Here is a 20,573-nt window from a genome sequence, read left to right as displayed (position 1 = left end):
GTGGATGCTTTGGTGGTTATTTTCCCAACGTCGCTGGATTCCGGGGAAGTGCCGGAAGATTGGAAAGCGGCTAATGTTACGCCGTTGTTTAAGAAGGGTGCCAGGCAAAAGGCAGGGAATTATAGGCCAGTTAGTTTAACGTCTGTTGTGGGTAAAATGTTAGAATCCGTCATCAAGGAGGAAATAGCGAGGCATCTTGAGGGGAATTGCTTGATAGAGCAGACGCAGCACGGTTTCGTTAAGGGGAAGTCGTGTCTGACAAATTTATTGGAGTTCTATGAGGATGTGTCTAGGGCGGTGGATAGAGGAGAGCTGGTGGATGTGGTCTTTCTTGATTTTCAGAAGGCATTTGACAAGGTACCTCACAAGAGGTTATTGCAGAAGGTAAGGGGGCATGGAGTTGGGGGTAGGGTGTTAGCGTGGATAGAGGACTGGTTGTCAAATAGGAGGCAGAGAGTGGGGGTTAATGGGTGCTATTCAGATTGGCGGTTGGTGACTAGTGGAGTGCCCCAGGGGTCGGTGCTGGGGCCTCAGCTATTTACTATTTATATAGATGATCTGGAAGAGGGAACCAAGTGTATGGTGTCGAAATTTGCTGATGACACCAAGATTGGTGGAACGGCAAATTGCGCGGAGGGTGTGGAGAGTCTGCAGAAGGATCTAGATAGGCTGGGCGAATGGGCCAGGAACTGGCAAATGGAATTTAATGTTGGCAAGTGCGAGGTGGTCCACTTTGGTAGGAATAATGGTAGGAAGGACTATTACTTACATGGCGAAAAACTGCAGCAGGCGACGGTGCAGAGGGACCTCGGGGTCCTTGTGCATGAGTCGCAAAAACCCAGCCAGCAGGTGGTCAGGAAGGCTAATGGGATGCTGGCCTTCATAGCGAGGGGGATTGAATATAAAAGTAGGGAGGTCTTGCTGCGGCTGTATAGGGCATTGGTGAGGCCGCAGCTGGAGTACTGTGTGCAGTTTTGGTCGCTGCACTTACGCAAGGATATTTTGGCCTTGGAGGGAGTGCAGAGGAGGTTTACTAGGCTGATACCGGAGTTGAGGGGGTTGAGCTATGAGGAGAGGCTGAATAAACTAGGCTTGTACTCGTTAGAGTTTAGAAGAATGAGGGGAGATCTCATTGAGACGTATAAGATGATGAATGGGATGCATAGGATAGAGGTGGAGAGACTCTTCCCGCTCAGAAACGACAGTAGAACTAGGGGGCACAGCCTCAAGATAAAGGGGGGGCGGTTTAGAACGGAGTTGAGGAGGAACTTCTTCACTCAAAGGGTGGTGAATCTCTGGAATTCTCTGCCCGTTGAGGTGGTGGAGGCTGCCTCGCTAAATATTTTTAAGACGCGGGTTGATGGGTTTTTGATAAGCGAGGGGATTAAGGGTTATGGGGAGAGGGCGGGAATGTGGAACTGAGCCATGACAGATCAGCCATGATCTTATTGAATGGCGGGGCAGGCTCGAAGGGCTAGATGGCCTACTCCTGCTCCTATTTTTTATGTTCTTATGTACCTCTGGCAGCTTGTTTCAGACACTCACCACCCTTTGAAAAAATTGCCCCTCTGGACACTTTTGTATCTCTCCCCTCTCACCTTAAACCAATGCCCTCCAGCTTTAGACTCTCCTATCTTTGGGAAAAGATATTGACTATCTACTTTGTCTATGCCTCTTGTTATTTTATAGATCCCTATTAGTCATCCCTCAGCCTCCTACGCTCCAGAGAGAAAAGTCCCAGTCTATTCAGCCTCTCCTTATAACTCAATCCATCAAGTCCCGGTAGCAATCTAGTAAATCTTTTCTGCAATCTTTCTGGTTTAATAATATCCTGTTTATAATAGGGTGACCAGAATTGCACACAGTATTCCAAGTGTGGCCTTACCAATGTCTTGTACAACTTCAACAAAACACTCCAACTCCTGTATTCAGTGTTCTGACTGATGAAACCAAGCATGCCGAATGTCGTCTTCATCACTCTGTCCACCTGTGACTCCACCTTCAAGGAGCAACGAACCTGTACCCCTTGATCTCTTTGTTCTGTAACTCTCCCCAACACCCTGCCATTAACTGAGTTAGTCTTGCCCTGGTTCAATCTACGAAAAGGCATCACCTCGCATTTGTTTAAATTAAACTCCATCTGCTATTCGTCAGCCCACTGGCCCAGTTGATCAAAATACCATTGCAAATGGAGATAATGTTCTTCACTGTCCACTGTGCCACCAATCTTGATGCTATCTGCAAACTTACTAACCATGCCCCCCTATATTCTCATCCAAATCATTAACATAAATGACAAATAATAGTGGGTCCGGCACTGATCTTGATGCACACCGCTGGTCACAGGTCTCCAGTTTGAAAAACAACTCTTTATAACCACCCAAGCCAATTTTGTATCCAATTAGATACTTCACCTTGGATCCCATGAGATTTAACTTGATGCAACAACCTACTATGCAGTACCTTGTCAAAGGCCTTGCTAAAGTCCATGTAGACAACATCATCTGCACCGCCCTCATCTACTTTCTTGGTTACCCCTTCATAAAACTCAATTAAATTTGTGGGACATGATTTTTCCACTCACAAAGCCATGCTGATTGTCCTTAATCAGTCCTTGCATATCTAAATGCCTGTAGATCCTGTCTCTCAAAATACCTTCCAACAATTTACTCACCATAGATGTGAGGCTAACTGGCCTGTAGTTCCCAGGCTTTTCCTTGCAGTCCTTTTTAAACAAAGGTACAACATTTGCCACTCTCCAATCTTTAGGCACCTTACCCATGACTATTGATGATTCAAATATCTTGGATAGGAGACCCGCAAATTCCTCCCAAGCCTCTCACAACGTCCTGGGATATACTTCATCAGGTCCCAGGGATATATTTACTTTGATGTGCTTTAAGACTTCCAACACCACCTTCTCTGTAATATGTACACTCCTCAAGACATCACTATTTAATTCCCCAAGTTCCCTAATATCCATGCATTTCTCAACAGTAAATACTGTTTCTGAATTTTAAAAATGCTTTACATTATTTAACCAATCTATTATAAATTATTCAGGTTTTTTTGGTTGTTGTTGTTAGATTAATTTTTATCTTTTTGACCGGCCTAGAAGACCCAATTGCACACTTATGTCATCGAACCAAGCCACTAAGAAACCCAAAAAGATTGAGTTTTGCTTTGCCTGAAAGGATTCCTCGGAAAATATCAAGAGCTCAGTTGCAGGTTGGAAGAGCCAAAGCTTGGGAATCCCAACAGTGTGCATTCTGGTCTATATCTTAGCTATAATTGGACAACTTATCAATAGAGTAGTCATGAACTTCCATCTATTTGACTAGCTAGGACTACCCATTGTAGCATTGACCTACCGGGTTATTCAGAATTCTTTGGAAATAGCCTCCTGTGATAGGCCTACCACACAAGGTTTCATGAGTGAGCTAGACAGACTAGTATTATCCACAATACCATGTAATATTGCAGACCTGTAGTTTTTTTATAGTTTATTCACCAGATGTGGGTTTTTTGGCCAGGCATTTATAGCCCATCCCTAATTGCTCTTGAGAAGGTAATGGTAAGCTGCCTCCTTGAACCACTGCTGTCCATGTGGCGTAGGTTACTGAATTATTGCAGGTTTTGCTTGTGATTGACTTGGTTCTGAACTTCTTTGGCCAATTGTGTCATCTTGAAGACACCAGAGTCCCTAGCTACTCTTGGGAAATATGGGTTTCGTAGAATCCAACAGCCAGTAAATAAATTGATTGAAACGTTACCCTCTATATTCTGAGTTTCTGATTCGAGCCTTGGAGTAGCAATGCATTAAAACCTATGAGTGTCCCTGTAAGGAAACAGGGATAATTGTCCTAAGGCCTACAAGTGGCCTGTTGCAGAGCAGAATTGAAAAAGGCCAAGGAGCCAGGGTGTACTATGGAAGCAAGGGAGAAGGAGTTTTGCTTGAAAAATAGGCAGCTATACTGCAATGTTAGTGAAATAGATTCTCGTTTCATAAGATATTTTTATTTTTGAATAATGGCTTTGTGCTTCTTTATGGATTGCTTAGAAACTATTTGTTTTTGTTGCTCGGAAGGTTGCAATGAAGCATCCGTCTGCTGTGACTGCCTGTAACCTGGATCTAGAGAACCTGATCACAGATTCGAACCGCAGCATCGCCACACTAGCCATCACTACACTGCTGAAAACTGGCAGCGAGAGTAGTGTGGATCGGCTCATGAAACAGATTTCAACTTTCGTGTCTGAAATCTCTGATGAATTTAAGGTGAAACTCTTTAGGAAATCCTATCCCCAGTGGGTGCAGAAAATAGTTCCAAAATGACAAACCAATTTTTATTTGTTTTATTTTTATTTTCCAAAAACTCTTTGAGTTTCATTTTAAGGAATATTGTATTTTGGAGAAAATCATTGCCCTTGAATTGTACTGCGGGATACTGATATGTGAATACTATGTGCATCTGTTTGAGATTCCTGCCTTCATTACTGTAGGCAGAAGTGCTAATCTGTTTTAATCAGGTTAACAACTCCACTGATCTGGAGCAATAATTTCAATGTGAGATATTAGCATTTCGACCTATTCAGTGTCACATCAGTGACAAATATAGTACTGTTGAAACACACTTGGAGTTCTTATGGCAATATAGCAGCCTTACTGCTTCATTAAATCTGTGATATTTTGAAATTTAAATGTTTAAAGGTAGTCTGCTAATGGACAGAAACAAAAGTATTCTCTTGCCATTTCAATGACCCAAATCATGATTTGCACTTGTTAAGAGTTCATTACAGTGAAGTTAGATAAACATCAAGAAATTGAATAGAGAAATGTTTGTGAGATGGAATACTGATCACAATTGTGTTTATATAATTACTGTCTAGGTGGTTGTGGTGGAAGCAATCAGTGCACTTTGCTATAAATATCCTCGCAAACACAGTGTCATGTTGAATTTCCTTTCCAACATGCTGAGGGATGAGGTGAGCATTGTACATCAACTCTGTCTGTCTTCAGATACCATCCCTTAAGAAGGCATTGGTAACCTTGGACCTCCATGTTATTATTGTTGTAGAGACGTACATATTTATGCATAATTTGGAATTACGCAAATACCTATAATGTAATTGGGCTGGGAACTATAAAAATGTGATTCTGTTAAAAGATGAAATGCATTGCTAATGTGTAAACTTTTCTGTGTTACTCGTATATGAAACTACGTTTTTCTTAATGCATTGTACATTTGTCTGCCTAGGGTGGATTTGAGTACAAACGTGCCATCGTTGATTGCATAATTAATATCATCGAGGAGAATCCAGAGAGTAAAGAAACTGGTCTGGCCCATTTGTGTGAGTTTATTGAAGACTGTGAACACACTGTTCTGGCTACTCGTATACTCCACCTGTTGGGCAGAGAAGCACCCAAGACCCCAGTTCCTTCCAAGTACATTCGGTTTATATTCAACAGAGTGGTGTTGGAAAATGAGGCAGTAAGAGCTGGTATGTATGATCTATGCAAAGTAATATTTCAAAGGGCCTGTTTAGTTTTTTTTTGCTGCTTGAGTTTGTGTAGTCACAGATGAGAACATTCATTATATTCCTTTTTTATGATAACTAGACTATATTTCATGTTTTGTCATCCTCAACCCCACAGTAATTTCAACATTTTGTGAATTTCCACATTTCCACTGTGTAACCTAAAGGTTTGTGGAGTGCAGCGAGATAGAAGTTAGAGAGCACACGTCACTGACCATCTTTTGTTCAAGAGGGTCAAATACATAAAATAAAATCCAAAAGATTTTAGAAAATAGGTGGGAGGTCAGGTGTCTCTCGAGTGTCAGTGCAGACTTGATGGGCTGAAGAGCCTCTTCTGCATTGTATGATTCTATGAAAAGAATGGAGAGGGTGAGTAAAACCTTTTTGACCCTTCAATCTTGTATCCACTATGGTTTTAAATGTGTCATAAATGCTGCTCAACTCATTCAGTTTTCTGAAGCAAATGGTCAATACCACACAAAGTTTTCTATATCTGAAACTTCACTATGAATCTTGAATGCAGTCCAGGCTACAGGTGTCCTTGGTGAATTATTGATTGGAGAACTTTACGTTCCAGTCATAGAATGACTATGGAACAGAAAAAGCCATTCAATCCATTGTGTCCATGTCAACTCACTGTGAGCAACTCACCCAGCCTGCCTTTTCTATTATAGCCCTGCAATTTTTTTTTCTCTTAAGGTAATTATTGAATTTCCTTTTGAAAGCCACATTTGAATCTACTTCCACCATATTCAAAAGCCAGTGCCAGTTCCTAACCCCTTGTTGGGAAAGAAGAGTTTCCTGGTTATGAGGAGGATAAGATACCACTACCAACAAATTGGCAAATGTTACTTTTAAAAGGACTTGTGAGAGAAAATAAAGATGTTGGGGGTGATTCTCCCTGCCCGCTGCAATGCTTTTATAGTGCACCGGGCTGAAGACTCAAGCGGAGGCCATTTTGCTGACTCCCTGCTGGGCATTGCAGAAGTTTCCAAGCACTAGCGCTGTCAGCTCCGCAGAACTGGATAATTTATTTAAATGACCTTTTCATTCTATTTAACTTATAATAAGCGGGCCCAGGACTGAAGACTCCCTGCCCTTCAATACTGCACCCCCACCCCCACAGCCACTCACCCCCAACCAACCAGGATTGGCTTACTACAGCTCCCCACTAATGGGGAGCAGGTGGCCCGACCTTGCTGGAGTGGAGAGAGAGCAATCGAGGCCCCCACAGAGGGTCGGGGGCCGGAGAGGGCTGCACCCTGGGAATTGCCACCTTGGCATTGCCAGCCTGGGCCCCCTAGCTCTGCCCAAGGGCAAAGTGCCAATGCCAAGGGGGCATTTTGGCACTGCCTGACAGGCATTGAGCAGGGCGTATTGGGGTGGGACCAAATGGGGCAGGGCATATGGGAAGGGAAGATCAGTGGGGTGAAAGTCCTGCTGCCACTCCGCTATTGGGCTGGGTGATAGAGGGAGAGAGGCCAGCGATCGGGATGACTGTGAGGGGGGGATGGTGGGATTCGGGGCTGCCAGTGGATAGGGGTAGGGGGGTGTAGTCGGGAGATCAGGGCTGCAGGGGTGAAATCAAGTGGGGGTTGGGGGGCTGACATGTTCATGGGGCTAGCAATCGAGCTGGCCAGCAGTGCAGGACCACTATGCACGTGCTGATCTCGACAGATCAATGCATACGCAGTGGCCTGCTCAGCGCTATGCTGCCGGCCTCTCCAGCGGGAATAGGTCCTGCCTACTGATTTTTAATGTGATTCACGCTGGTGCACTCTGCAATGCACAGTGTGGGAAATTCACTTTGAAAATCCCGCTGAAAAAACCAGTGGGATTTAGTTCAGTTTTTATGTGAATTTGACACTTAGAATTTTTTTGGGAGAATCGCCCCTGTTAAGTTTACAGCATAACATAGCTGTGATAATACCTACCAATTCAATTACACATCAGTGTTTAGAGGATGTGATCATATCATATGAAAGACTTGCATTTACATAGTGCTTTTCAGGACCACCTAGCATCTCAGAACTTTTTGCAGCCAAATAAGTACTTTCGAAGTGTAGTGATTGTAATGTAGGAATTCATGATGCAACTTAGACTGTCCTTTACGAAAGCCATATCAAATCATCCTTAGTATACTTTGTTAGAATAGGAAGTGATTTATTGTTGTTTTGTTGCGGGTGATCTTTTGACCAGTTTGTTATTGCACTTTCTGTCTTCAGCTGCTGTCAGCGCATTAGCTAAGTTTGGAGCCCAAAATGAGGAACTGCTTCCAAGTGTCTTGGTTCTTTTACAGAGGTGAGAATCACATTATCCACCTCTTCTTGTCTTTACCTTGTTTAAAAGCTCAGCTGATCAGCAGGGTTTAGAGCTGAATAAAAATACACCGGAAATATTCAACAGTTCTGGCAGCATCTTTGGAAAGAGAAATAATTATTGTTTCAGATCTGTAACCTTGCACAGAAGCTGGTAGTTTTGATGCGAGGTCACAGACCTTAAAACATCAGCGCTGTTTCCCTCCCTACAGATGCTGGCAGACCAACTGAGTAATTCTAGCATTTTATGTTTTTATTTCAGATTTCCAGCATTTGCAATATGTTGCTTCTGTATTACAAAGAGCTCATTTTGACATTTAAAGTCCTAGAGTATATGATACCCTCACTCTTGGAGGACTGATGAGCTATAAAATGGTGTGAAGAATGGAGATTTTATTTGTTTCTTCTTTATCACTCAACATGTTGGTTTTACGATGCACCACGCAAGGGTCAAATGCAAAAATGGGACAAAAGGATAACGAGAGAGATGGACCTTCATAACCTAAGTTATCTCATTCCATTCTTGTGCTTCGAAGCCTACCCATTTTGGAGAATCAGGAAAGATTTGCTTCAGGATAGCCATCCATATACCTCCTCAAGTAGCAAAAAATGTTGGGTCAGAGAAATCAGAGAAAAAATTTGGGTTAATTAAAAGAAAAACAATGATTCTAAGTGTCCACTAAGAACGCCATTCCCTCAGGAAAGGGTTGGCAATCAGAATATAATTTTCCAGATGTTGAAATTGACAGATTTCTGAGTAGTTCCATGTATATATTTCCTTAAGGAGAAGAGTGAGCAGGTTGAAGTAATTTTGAAGTTACTCTGAACAACTAACAGATCCAGATCTGTCACAATTGTTTGTTGTGTCCAGTCGCATATTGTATTTTCATGAATGAGATTGGGTGACATAGCTAGTTAGCACTATATCCATTCATGTTCAGGACCTTGATTTGGATTCAACCTCATTGAGCTCAATTATAGTAAGCTACTAATTAAATATCCCATCTTTTTGGGCTGCTGCCTCACAGGTGTATGATGGACTGTGATGATGAAGTCCGCGATCGTGCAACTTTCTATGTGAATGTATTACAGCAACGACAGAAAGTTCTCAACGCAAGCTATATTTTTAATGGTGAGTAAGTTTTCTGAAAGTGTGTGCTACCTTAACTGGATGTTTGGTTGGGGGCTGTGATAGACCATTCGACACCTCTTCAATATTAGCTAACCAAGGAAAAATTTCTTCACCCAGAGACTGATGAATCTGTGGAAATCACTACCACAGAAAGTAGTTGAACCCAAAACTTTGTGATTTGAAGAAGGAAATAGATATAGGGGGAATATGGGGAATATAGGAAGAGATATGGGGGTGGGGGGGAAGGTGGAATCAGTATTGAATTTGATGATTAGCCATGATCATAACAAATGGCAGAGCAGGCTTGAAGGGCCGAATGACCTACTCCTGCTTCTATTTTCTATGTATATTTCTACATATGTCAGTCAGTTAACAAAGAGTCTGTTCACTTTCCAATTGGTGTGAGAAGACAATGCACCATAGGGATGGACAAGGTGACCAGTGACAGGAGTGTGGAATTGAGGTGGTAGTAAGAAGAGGTTCATGTGAGGAAACCACCAGGAATTCATCCAGCTACAGTTGGCAACCCTACTGTGTGCTCTGGTCTAATTATCCCCAGGACTCTAACATTTTCACCAGCTGATTGCACTTCCGTCCATTACGCCCAAGCGAGAAAAACCTCTTCCTCTATTTGGGGACAGTTGAAAGATTTGGCAGTTTTAATGAGAGATACTGCAGCGCTAGCACATAAATATTTATTATGCTTCCAATGCATGCTGCTGTGCCCACTGAATGTGAACTCAAATTAATAAATGATTTTAAAATGTATCCAACATTTTGACAATTAAATACTAAAGGGAAGTGATTGCATTTTGCTTTTTTTTTTGCAGGTTTGTCAGTGTCTATTCCAGGACTGGAGCGAGCTTTACATCAGTATACCCTGGAGCCTTCGGATAAACCATTCGACATGAAGTCTGTGCCCCTGGCCACCGCTGTTAATGTTGAGCAGAAAACTGGTAGGATGCTGTGAAAAGAGATCTGCTGTTTACTGTTATAGTAAAAGTTTGCATTTTACTTAAGGACAAATCAAAAACCATCTGTATCCTCTTCTCTCTTCCACCCAACAAGTCATTCAGCTAGACGATTCAAATGTGTCACAATCATAGAACATTACAGCACAGTTCAGGCCCTTCGGCCCTCGATGTTGCGCCGACCAGTGGAAGCAATCTCATGACCCTCTAACCTAAACTATTCCAGTGTTATCCATATGCCTATCCACTGACCATTTGAACACCCTTAAAGTTGGCGAGTCCACAACTGCTGCAGGCAGGGCATTCCATGCCCTTACTACCCTCTGAGTAAAGAACCCACCTCTGACATCCATCCTATAATTACCACCCCTTAATTTAAAGCTATGTCCCCTCGTGATAGCCATCACCATCCGAGGAAAAAGGCTCTCACTATCCACCGTATCTAACCCTCTGATCGTCTTGTATGCCTCAGTTAGGTCACCCCTCAACCTTTTTCTTTCTAACGAAGCTAACACACTGTATACCTTCTTAACAACCTTATCAACCTGGGCACCAACTTTCAGGGATCTATGCACATGTACACTGAGATCTCTCTGCTCGTCGACACTACCAAGAGTCCTTCCATTAGCCCTATATTCTGTACTCCTGTTACTCTTACCAAAGTGAATCACCTCACACTTTTCCGCATTAAACTCCATTTGCCACCTCTCAGCCCAGCTATGCAGCTTATCTATGTCCCTCTGCAAACTGTAACATCCATCCTCACTGTCTACCACTCCTCCGACTTTGGTATCGTCAGCAAATTTACTAACCCATCCTTCTACACCCTCACCTAGGTCATTTATAAAAATATCAAACAGCAGTGGCCCCAAAACAGATCCCTGAGGTACACCACTTGTAACTGAACTCCAGGTTGAATATTTCCCATCAACCATCACCTTCTATCAGCTAGCCAATGCCTGATCCAAACTGCTAAATCACCCTCAATCCCATGCATCTGCATTTTCTGCAGTAGCCTACCATGGGGAACCTTGTCAAACGCTTTACTAAAATCCATATACACCACGTCAACTGCCTTACCCTTATCCACCTCTTTGGTCACCTTTTCATCAGGTGCTCATTTTATCAATCCGGTGGTTATTCTCAGCACTATGGTGTCAGACTGTTTGGAAAATTCTTAGGCCATTAATTAATTATTCTAAATATGATTGCTGAAGTGTCTACAATTGACTAGCGATGGGCTATTCCAGTCCTGGGCCCTTGTCAGCAGGGTTTTGTTCACACCCTCTGCTGCTGAGAACCCATGACAGGGGATTGCTCTTAGCAGGAGCAGCCGAAAAATCCCACCTAACGTGCTTATTGTAAACTCCCATTTGCAAATTTAAAACGGGACAGCATGGCTGGCAGTGTTAATGTGAGATAAAGGGGTGGCCTGCTAATACTTATGGAGGCAGTCTTTTATTTTTGGATTGATTCTGAGATTCCGAAAATAGAATAAACTTGACTCTGTGTTTTCCCTGTAGAAATTACACCTGTTGCCGGTAAACAGCTAGAGAAGATTGCACCATTGCGTCAAGACATATTCCAAGGTAAAAAAAAGTACAATTTTTGACTAAAAGAAGTTCTAAAGCTTTATGGCTATGCTATCTTTTTCATATATTTAGGTTCATGCCATTCTAAGATCTGAATCTGAATCTTGCAAAGTCTCTACCTTTTAGTTAAACTTTCTCACCAGAAAGTGTTGCTGTGTGGGATCTGTGGCCATGAATCTCCATCCTAAATCTAATGTTGTTTATTTGTTAGAATCTCTTCCATTAATGTTGAGAATGGGTCTGTTGACAACAGGAGGGATTTAAAAGAAATTAAACTATTGGTTGAGCTGTAAGCTGACTATAGTGTACCTTGTTAGACCATACTTGGACTTCTATGAACAGTTCCAATCCATGGTATAAAGGTGACATAGAGATCTTGGAGAAGGTGCAAGAGCAATTTACTAGAATGATACCAGAGCTGAGAGGTTATACCTATCTGGAAGGATTGACAAGCTTAGGACTTGTTTCTCTAAAAAAGACTGATAGTGACCTGAGAGAGGTCTTTAAAATTATGGAAGAATTTGATATGTTGGACATAGAGAATATGTTTCCACTTGTAGGTGAGACCAGAACTAGGGGCCATAACTGTAAGGTAGTTTAAAATAGATAAAAATTTAAAATAGAATTCAGAAAAAACTTTGTTACCCAGAGAGTGGCCAGTCCACCTAATCTGCACATCTTTGGACTGTGGGAGGGATCTGGAGCACCCAGAAGAAACCCACGCAGACGCGGAGAGAATGTGCAAACTTCACTCAGACTGTGACCCAAGCTGGGAATCGAACCTGGGTTCTTGGTGCTGTGATGCTGCAGTGTTGCGGAAAGTTGCATTGCTACATTTCAGACACTGCCTAACAAAATCCATACCAGTTATTCCATTCAAGCCTCCTCCTAATCCCCTTCATCTAACTCTAAATAGGAAGATGTATCGCTGGAGTTAGACGAAGGGGATTGGGAGGAGGCTCATATGGAGTAACTAGTATGGATTTTGTTCGGCTAAATGGCTTGTAATTACTTTGTCATTGTCGATGGTATTTGGTAGTGTCAGTGTGGAATATAATGGATGTTCTTTCAGTACTCCTGTTTTTTTATTGGAAATATTTGTACACAGAACAACTGGCAGCCATTCCAGAATTCAAGCACCTTGGCCCACTCTTCAAGTCCTCAGCACCTGTACAGCTGACCGAAGCAGAGACTGAATATGTGGTCCGTTGCATCAAGCACACATTTAAAAAATATATAGTGTTTCAGGTAATTATTGTCATTTGTTTTAGAATTATGTAATGAAAATAGACCACATAAATAATACCATTCATGACAGATGACATGAAGCAATAGTGTATGAATTCAGTTTAAAAGGTAGGTATTGCTTGCTCAAATGTCTATAACACCAGGTTGCTTTACTCTGTGCAAAAGATAAAATAAAAATCCCAATCCTGGAAATTACATTTGGCACTTTGATATTGTATCCAGTAAAACTGTACTAAAAACATTAAATATGGTACTATTTGAAATGCATCGGGATATTTCCTTTATAGGCACTATATAAATGCAACATGGTGTTGTGAAAATGGAATAAGTACATTATTATAGTTGCTGTACAGTTTTAAAGCATTGGCTCATGTTTGTGATTCCCCACATGGAAATTGCTAGTTCAAACAGAACCCAAGAAAGGTTCCAGTTAAAGCGAGAGGAAAGTTAGTGGGGAAGAAAAATCAGCCATATAAGAACATAAGAACATAAGAAATAGGAGCAGGAGTAGGCCATCCAGCCCTTCGAGCCTGCCCCGCCATTCAATAAGATCATGGCTGATCTGTCGCTGCTCAGTTCCACTTTCCCGCCCTCTCCCTATAACCCTTAATCCCCTCTCCTATCAAAAACCCATCAACCCACGTCTTAAAAATATTTAGCGAGGCAGCCTCCACCACTTCAACGGGCAGAGAATTCCAGAGATTCACCACCCTTTGAGTGAAGAAGTTCCTCCTCAACTCCGTTCTAAACCGCCCCCCTTTTATCTTGAGGCTGTGCCCCCTAGTCCTACTGTCTTTTTTGAGCGGGAAGAGTCTTTCCACCTCTATCCTATCCATCCCATTCATCATCTTATACGTCTCAATGAGATCTCCCCTCATTCTTCTAAACTCTAACGAGTACAAGCCCAGTTTATTCAGCCTCTCCTCATAGCTCAACCCCCTCAACTCCGGTATTATATTATATTATATTCCAACTAATTACTCTAATACCCCTTGTAGCTACTGCTTGCTTACTTTGAGTTGGGGAATGGCACATGATGCAGAGGAAACAAAAATGACTATAAACTTCTCCAATCATATAGTCTCTGAATTCAGTGATTTTACCTATCAATATCTATGCAGTGTTTAAGGATGACAAATTCTGAAACATGGCCCCATTTGGATTCATTGTGAAATTGAAACTGTAGTAAAAGTTTCACCACGATAACCTTTAGATTCCAATACACACATTATGTCAATTTGAGATTATTTTGTCAGTAGTATTGTATTACTTCAGAGTTTAAAAATTACTGTCCAGTGAAAAGTGCAGTACGCTGACACAATGGTTAGCATGCTGCCTCACACGCTAGGGACCTGGGTTCAATTCCAGCCTGGGGTGACTGTGTGGAGTTTGCATGTTCTCCCTGTGTCTGCTTGGGTTTCCTCCAGGTGCTCCAGTTTCCTTCTACGGTCCAAAAATGTGCAGGTTAGGTTGATTGGCCATGCTACATTGCCCCTTAGTGTCCCAATATGTATAGGAGTATTAGCAGGGTAACTACGTGGCATTATGGGGATAGGGGCAGGATAAGATGCTCTGTCAGAGAATCAGTGCAGACTCGATGGGCCAAATGGTGTCCTTCTGCACTGTAGAACTCGATGATTCTATGAAACTTAAAGAAGGCTCATTTGGGTGTTGGATTAAAACAGAACTTTTCAAGTTTATGTTTAAAAGAGAAAATAAGTCCACAAAGTACCTAGACAACAGTGTCTGTCCGAAAGGTCCAGTGGCTCTCATCATCTCCCAGGTCAATCTGAAGTGTAGGTCTCTTTTGAAGTAACACAGGCTTCCTCTCCACATTGATGGCACTGCAACAGATAAGTAGGAAAGGGACCTGGACTGGATCGCTATGGCCATTATGTTGTGGACGGTTGATACGGTATATATTTTTATCACTTTTTTCAACATAGTGGATGCATGTTAAGAAAATATTCTTAGGCTTCCCTTCCTCTTTAGTGATAACTTGACCATTTAGTACCTAAACACATTGTGGTTTGAGCCTAATGGCTTGCTATTGCTGATGCAGTTGGGATGAGTTACGTGAGAGATGAAGCATCTTTGTATTAAAATGCCCTACTTACGACTAATGACTGCTCACAATGACTCATTTCAGAATGTTGCCTATGAATGATAGAACTAGTGGTGACTGGATAAGGGTTTAGGAGCTGGTGCTTTTTATTTTATGTGTATTAACCAACTAGCAATTAGGCACAATGCTTGTTTGTCCTCACTCTCCATGTTACACTTTGCTTTCATTCAGTTTGACTGTACCAACACCCTGAATGACCAGTTACTCGAGAAAGTCACTGTACAGATGGAGCCTTCGGACGCATACGAGATGGTTTGTTGCGTGGCAGCACCAGCTCTTCACTTCAACCAGCCCAGCTCATGTTACACTCTGGTGATGCTACCTGAGGCTGATCCCACAGCGGGTAAATATTACTAGGAACAAAATATGGTATCAAGAAAGTACAGATCTGGAGTTGGATAAATGAAGATAAATCTTACATATCTGGGTTGCTTTATGGTGGTGGGGTAAAGGGAAAGGAATTTATTTACTGAGAACCTTTAACTTGAGCACTGTTTCAGAACAAAGCACTAACAGGCTGATGAGTGTAGGATAGGATAAATGCAGGGATAAGGCTCCCCCCACACTTCAATGCATCTTAATCCTACACTTTTCAATGCCTGCCAAATTGAATGAAGGCAAATGGGACATAGAAAAAGTGAAGCCAACCAGTCAAACGGCCCCGATTCTAATTCTTTAAAGCTCATTTGATAAAAACACCACCCTGTAAATCGTCATCCAGTCATATTTGTAGGCACTTAATGAGATTGTCAATTAGTGCCAGATCACTGACAGATTTATTTTGTGCATTCACTCGATTGCTTCTATTTGAGTTGAAGCTGCTTCAACTTGTTTTTCCTTTGAATTCTGAACAGGCAGCATAGAGAGGAAACTTTCATCTCTTCACTCTCAGTTGGATATTTGTGTCAATTAATCTGAAAGTCTTTCCTCTTCTGAAGTCTTATTTGTTTGTTGTTATTATTCCTTAGTTTCCTGCACATTTAGCTGTACAATGAAATTTGTAGTGAAAGACTGTGATCCTAATACTGGGCTGCCAGAAGCTGAGGGCTACGATGATGAGTATGTGGTAAGTAGCTGTGTTTCTGGATTGGAAATGATCTTTTTCAATGCAGTGATATAATCTCCATTGAGAGCATGACAAACCATGAGGAGAAATGAAGGTAATTACAGACGAACACAACAGATTCGGCATATTAAAAGCAAATTCAATTTAATGCAGAGAAATGTGTAACGTACAGTTGATGATTTGAAGACATTTTTGAGATAAATCAACTAATAATTTGAAATAAGACAGAAACTACAATAGGGTGATTAAGAATAAAGTCTTGAACTAAGCAATCCTAAATTAAAAAGGATAGGGTTTAGTACACTTGGCAGCGCAAAGAAATGTGCCCTTAAATATCAGACTTTTCAAGAGCAGAGGTGAGGTCTATCCCAAGATGTTGCATCTCTGAGAAATTGGTTCTAGGAGCAGAATCTGGCCCTTTGCTTCAAGTTCTTCAGCAGCTGTTGATGCCTAAGCAGCAGTTGTCACCAAACAGATATGTTTGCATTTTAAATATACTTTTAAAAGCACTTCTTTGGAGCCAGGAGGAGTTGAAGTGTTCCCTGCACCACACGATTTCTTGCATGTAAATTTAAGAACTATAGTGTGAAAGGGTAAATGTTTTAACTTCAGACAAATCCAGTCTAAAGGCAGCTCACAAGAACATATTCAACTACCTCTTTGGTATAAGGTTTGCTTTTGTTACCAGATATTTTCTTTCATGGACAGTATTTTCTCCACCCCATCTTTCACTTTTTCAAATAGCTGTCATCATTTCCCTCAAAGTTCACTCTCAAACTCTTTATTCTTATCAACTATCTTCCATCTCTAAGCACACCTTCCAATCGAAAATTCTAGAATGCGTCATCTTCATCCATGTAGTGCCCACTTCTCTCATCATTCTTTGCTGGACTCTTTCAAATCTGCTTTCTATCTACCAAAAACATTGAGATCATTCTGGCTAAGATCACTAACAGTATCCTAAATGTTGGCTGCTGATGTAAGTAAATCCCCTTTATCCTCCACAATTTCCAACATGGTCACCCATTCTTCTTCCACCATCTTTCCCTGTGCCAGTATTCATTTTCATAGTTTCATTGTTGACTGTCTCAACATAGCCAGATTTTAATGTATAACATTAAACATTAACATTAACATATAACATTAACATTTAATGTATAACATTAAAATCAGATTCCATTATGTTATACATTAAAGGCTTAATGTATAACGTAATGGAATCTCCAACATTTGTTTAACCTCCAGCATGTCCAAGATCATAATTTTGGACCTGTTTTCAGACATGATATCTTTCTACAGCTTTATTTCAAGAGTGGGGTCAGATAATATAATATCTGACTCCACCTCTCTGCCACTAAACACGACTATTGCTCTGTTCTTCCAATTAGATTGTGGATGAGCCAGAACTTCCTCCAGCTCAACGTTGGCAAGATCAAAGACATCTTGTTTGGTTTCTTTCGGACACACTTTGCACTTTAGGACATAATCCACCTCTCTTCTCACATGTTTGCTCAATGTCCTGTTTTGTCATAAATTCAGAGTTCAGCTTAAAATGCCACATCTAATGCACTAGAGCTACCCTATATCTGTGCCTATAACATTTGAAACCTCCATTGCTTTTCTCACAGATCTCCCACTCATTAAGAACTCCGTACTTTGCCACATCTGTTCTCATCTTCGAAGGACAAATAAGAAAAATCTTAACTTTTCTACCATAATTTATTTTATCTCTCCCAATTAGTCTTCATTCCTCCCTCCCATCCCAACCCCCACTCAAGCCAAGCTAATATCTATTGCTTCACTGACCCCCACTCCAGCTTTGTGAAGTCCATTACAACCTGTTAAATTACTATACAAAAGCAAATTGTTGTGCACTGTTCGTTGTGAAATGAATTGTGGAATTAATAATTCCAGTAAATTTGAGGTGGAAACTATTATTAATAGCTGCTTAGCATTCAGAAAAGTTGTGATAGACTAACATGAGACCACCTTCCTTCTCTGTCCTACAGTTAGAAGACTTGGAAGTGACTGTGTCTGATCATATACAGAAGGTCCTGAAGCCTAATTTTACAGCTGCTTGGGACAAAATAGGGGATGAATTTCAGAAAGAGGAAACGTTTGCACTGTCTTCTGTGAAGACATTGGATGGTAAGGGAAATTTGCCATCTACCACCTCCAAAAAAGAAATCTGATTAATCAGCTTCATGTGGTTTATTTCTAGCACAGCATCTTCATTGTTCAAGTGAAAATGGAAACTTATTGTTGTTTCTCACACAGGATTCCATGTACAAGTTAGAAAGGGGATGTTGTAAGCAGGAAAACAAGTAAAAGGATATGGAATTCTGATGTTAGTCCATACGCTACAGCGTAGATGCCAAAATTTCCAGGGGAGTTTGGTGGGATAACAACAGGATCCTAGAGAAATGTTTATCTTCCACCAAAGTTATGACAGGAGATCAGAAGCACCCCATGTTCTTCCCCAGAATGTCTGAGGAAGAAGGACATGGAACCAAAGGATATCTCATTATCTGTCCGAAGAAAGTGGCATTAGTGTACTAGGATATGGAAAAGAGGAGAAAATAATCACCTCAACAATGTGCTCCCTTCATGTGTAAAAGTATGAAGTTTAAATTTACCATATAGAACTCTTACATCTTAACACAACATTCTGGTCATTTTAACATTAAGGACAAAAGGAAAGAAAATGCAAATTAACTATTATTGGATGTGGTGTACCCGACAATTAAATTTCAGGCAAACATTTCATCAGATTGGAAGTCATTCATACAACCATTAGGTTTGATTTAATTCCCTGTACCTCAGTTCAGAATGTTGCTCCAAAATAACTACATATTTACTTGTTTCTTTTGCTGCAGAGGCTGTGAATAATATAATTAGTTTCCTCGGCATGCAGCCATGTGAGAGATCAGACAAGGTCCCTGAAAATAAAAATGCTCACACGCTGTACCTGGCAGGTAAGTTCCTTTAATACGAATAGGGAGTCAATGCAGTAGTCTGAAGGTCTGCATTATAAAAGTGTTTGGATTGGCCTCAAATTTTGCTAGTGTTCTTGGGAATGTAGCCTAAGCAAAACTGCATTGCAGCTACAGTCTTTCAATTGACTAAGTAACTAAATTTAAAAGGTTTTTTCATTCATGTAGTGCCTTTAAAGGATATGCCAAAGTACTTCATAAGAAGTCAAAACTGGACACTAATCCAAAGAAGAAATATTAGGTGAGCTGACTGAAAGCTTGAACAAAGATGTGGCTTATAGAGGACCTTAAAGGTCCTCCATAAGCCACATAAGGTCCTCCATAAGAGGAGATAGAGAGATTTAGGGAGGAAATTACAAAGCTACGGTTTAGGGCCTGTATAACTAAAGACATAGTTGTCAATGTGGGATGAACGGAGAGTTAAAGGAACGGAGTTCTCAAAGGTTTGTGGCGCTGGAGCAACTTGTAAAGATGGTATGTGGTGAATGCGTGAAAGAATTAAACATGACAATGGGAGTTTTAAATTTGAAACGTTAAAAGACCAGGACCAATGTAAATCTGTGAGTGCAGGGATGATGGGTGACTGGGACTTTAGTGCAGGATAGTTTACAGGCTGCAGAGTTTTGGATGTGAAGCAGATTAAGGCATGTGAAGGATCATCGTCTGCCAGGAGGACATTAGAATGATTTGGTGGTGACAAAACATAGATGAGGCGTTTAGCAGCGGATGGGTGAGGCAGAAGGAAGTGGCCAGGACGACGAAAAATTAGGGCACAAACTGGGAATCCTTGTTCTCCTAATCTTCCCTTCCTCTTACAATATTTTAAAATTCAGGTTGGCTTCATATGCTCTGTGTTCTTTCCCAGTCTGGATGGTGTTCTGTCCAAGGTTTCTCAATTTAAAAGGGTGTTCCAATACTTAGGTACCTGGCTAAAGCTACAATTAATTAAGAGTCACAAACTATATATGATAAAGAGCTGTTTTCCAAAAATGATAGGATATACATTATCCACCTTGGTGATTCCCCTTTTAATGAGAACACATACGCCCAGAAAACCCTCTGATCACACCCACCACCACCCCCACCCCCACCCGCCCTGCCCCTGCCCAATAGAATTCATGAAAATTATGTTTGAAATTTTTTTGATGTATCTCCCAAAGTGGAAGCAGAGAATTTGTCTGTGATCTTACAACCTCATCCTGTCTGAATTTCAGCAAAGGCAGGTGGTAAGATCAGACAGGAAGCGAAAAATCAGGTTCATGCCTGCGCAAAGCTGATTAATTAACAAGTCCTGGGTGCGATTGTGTGGATTCACTTACCTCTACCACCTCATCAGCCGAGGCTGTTTGCAACGAGAATCATGTATGGTCCTCACCAATGGACACTAGATGTGATGGCTTCACCGGGGGAATCAGAAGCCATTGAAGCCTGAGTGGTTGGGGCATTGAATAGTGCCACACTGACACTCTGGCACCCCAGAATAATCCTGCAGTGGGAATTGCGGATACATCATCAGTGCTTATATTATGGCCCCCAGGATCTGCAGGAGGAAGAAACTCTGGCCTACCTCACTGATGCATGTGCTCATAGGTT

General features: G+C 41.4%; 1 protein-coding gene across 2 annotated transcripts in view; it reads left to right on the top strand.

The window, feature by feature from the left end:
- copg2 (COPI coat complex subunit gamma 2) overlaps positions 1–20,573 on the top strand; it is a 54,535-nt gene that overhangs the window by 33,326 nt on the left and 636 nt on the right. For both annotated transcript variants that reach the window (XM_080207643.1, XM_080207644.1), the window contains exons 12-23: positions 4,088–4,276; positions 4,888–4,983; positions 5,256–5,499; positions 7,761–7,836; positions 8,882–8,985; positions 9,816–9,941; positions 11,480–11,545; positions 12,657–12,796; positions 15,093–15,264; positions 15,890–15,987; positions 17,997–18,135; positions 18,864–18,962. In XM_080207643.1, the coding sequence (XP_080063769.1) occupies positions 4,088–4,276; positions 4,888–4,983; positions 5,256–5,499; positions 7,761–7,836; positions 8,882–8,985; positions 9,816–9,941; positions 11,480–11,545; positions 12,657–12,796; positions 15,093–15,264; positions 15,890–15,987; positions 17,997–18,135; positions 18,864–18,962 (1,549 nt within the window). The remainder of the gene's footprint in view (positions 1–4,087; positions 4,277–4,887; positions 4,984–5,255; positions 5,500–7,760; positions 7,837–8,881; positions 8,986–9,815; positions 9,942–11,479; positions 11,546–12,656; positions 12,797–15,092; positions 15,265–15,889; positions 15,988–17,996; positions 18,136–18,863; positions 18,963–20,573) is intronic.

The sequence above is a fragment of the Carcharhinus amblyrhynchos genome, chromosome 19, assembly GCF_965287045.1.
Source record: "Carcharhinus amblyrhynchos chromosome 19, sCarAmb.v2.hapA, whole genome shotgun sequence".
Taxonomy (NCBI): Eukaryota; Metazoa; Chordata; class Chondrichthyes; order Carcharhiniformes; family Carcharhinidae; genus Carcharhinus; species Carcharhinus amblyrhynchos.
Note: the sequence above shows the minus strand (reverse complement) of the source record. Positions and strands in the feature narration are given on the sequence as shown.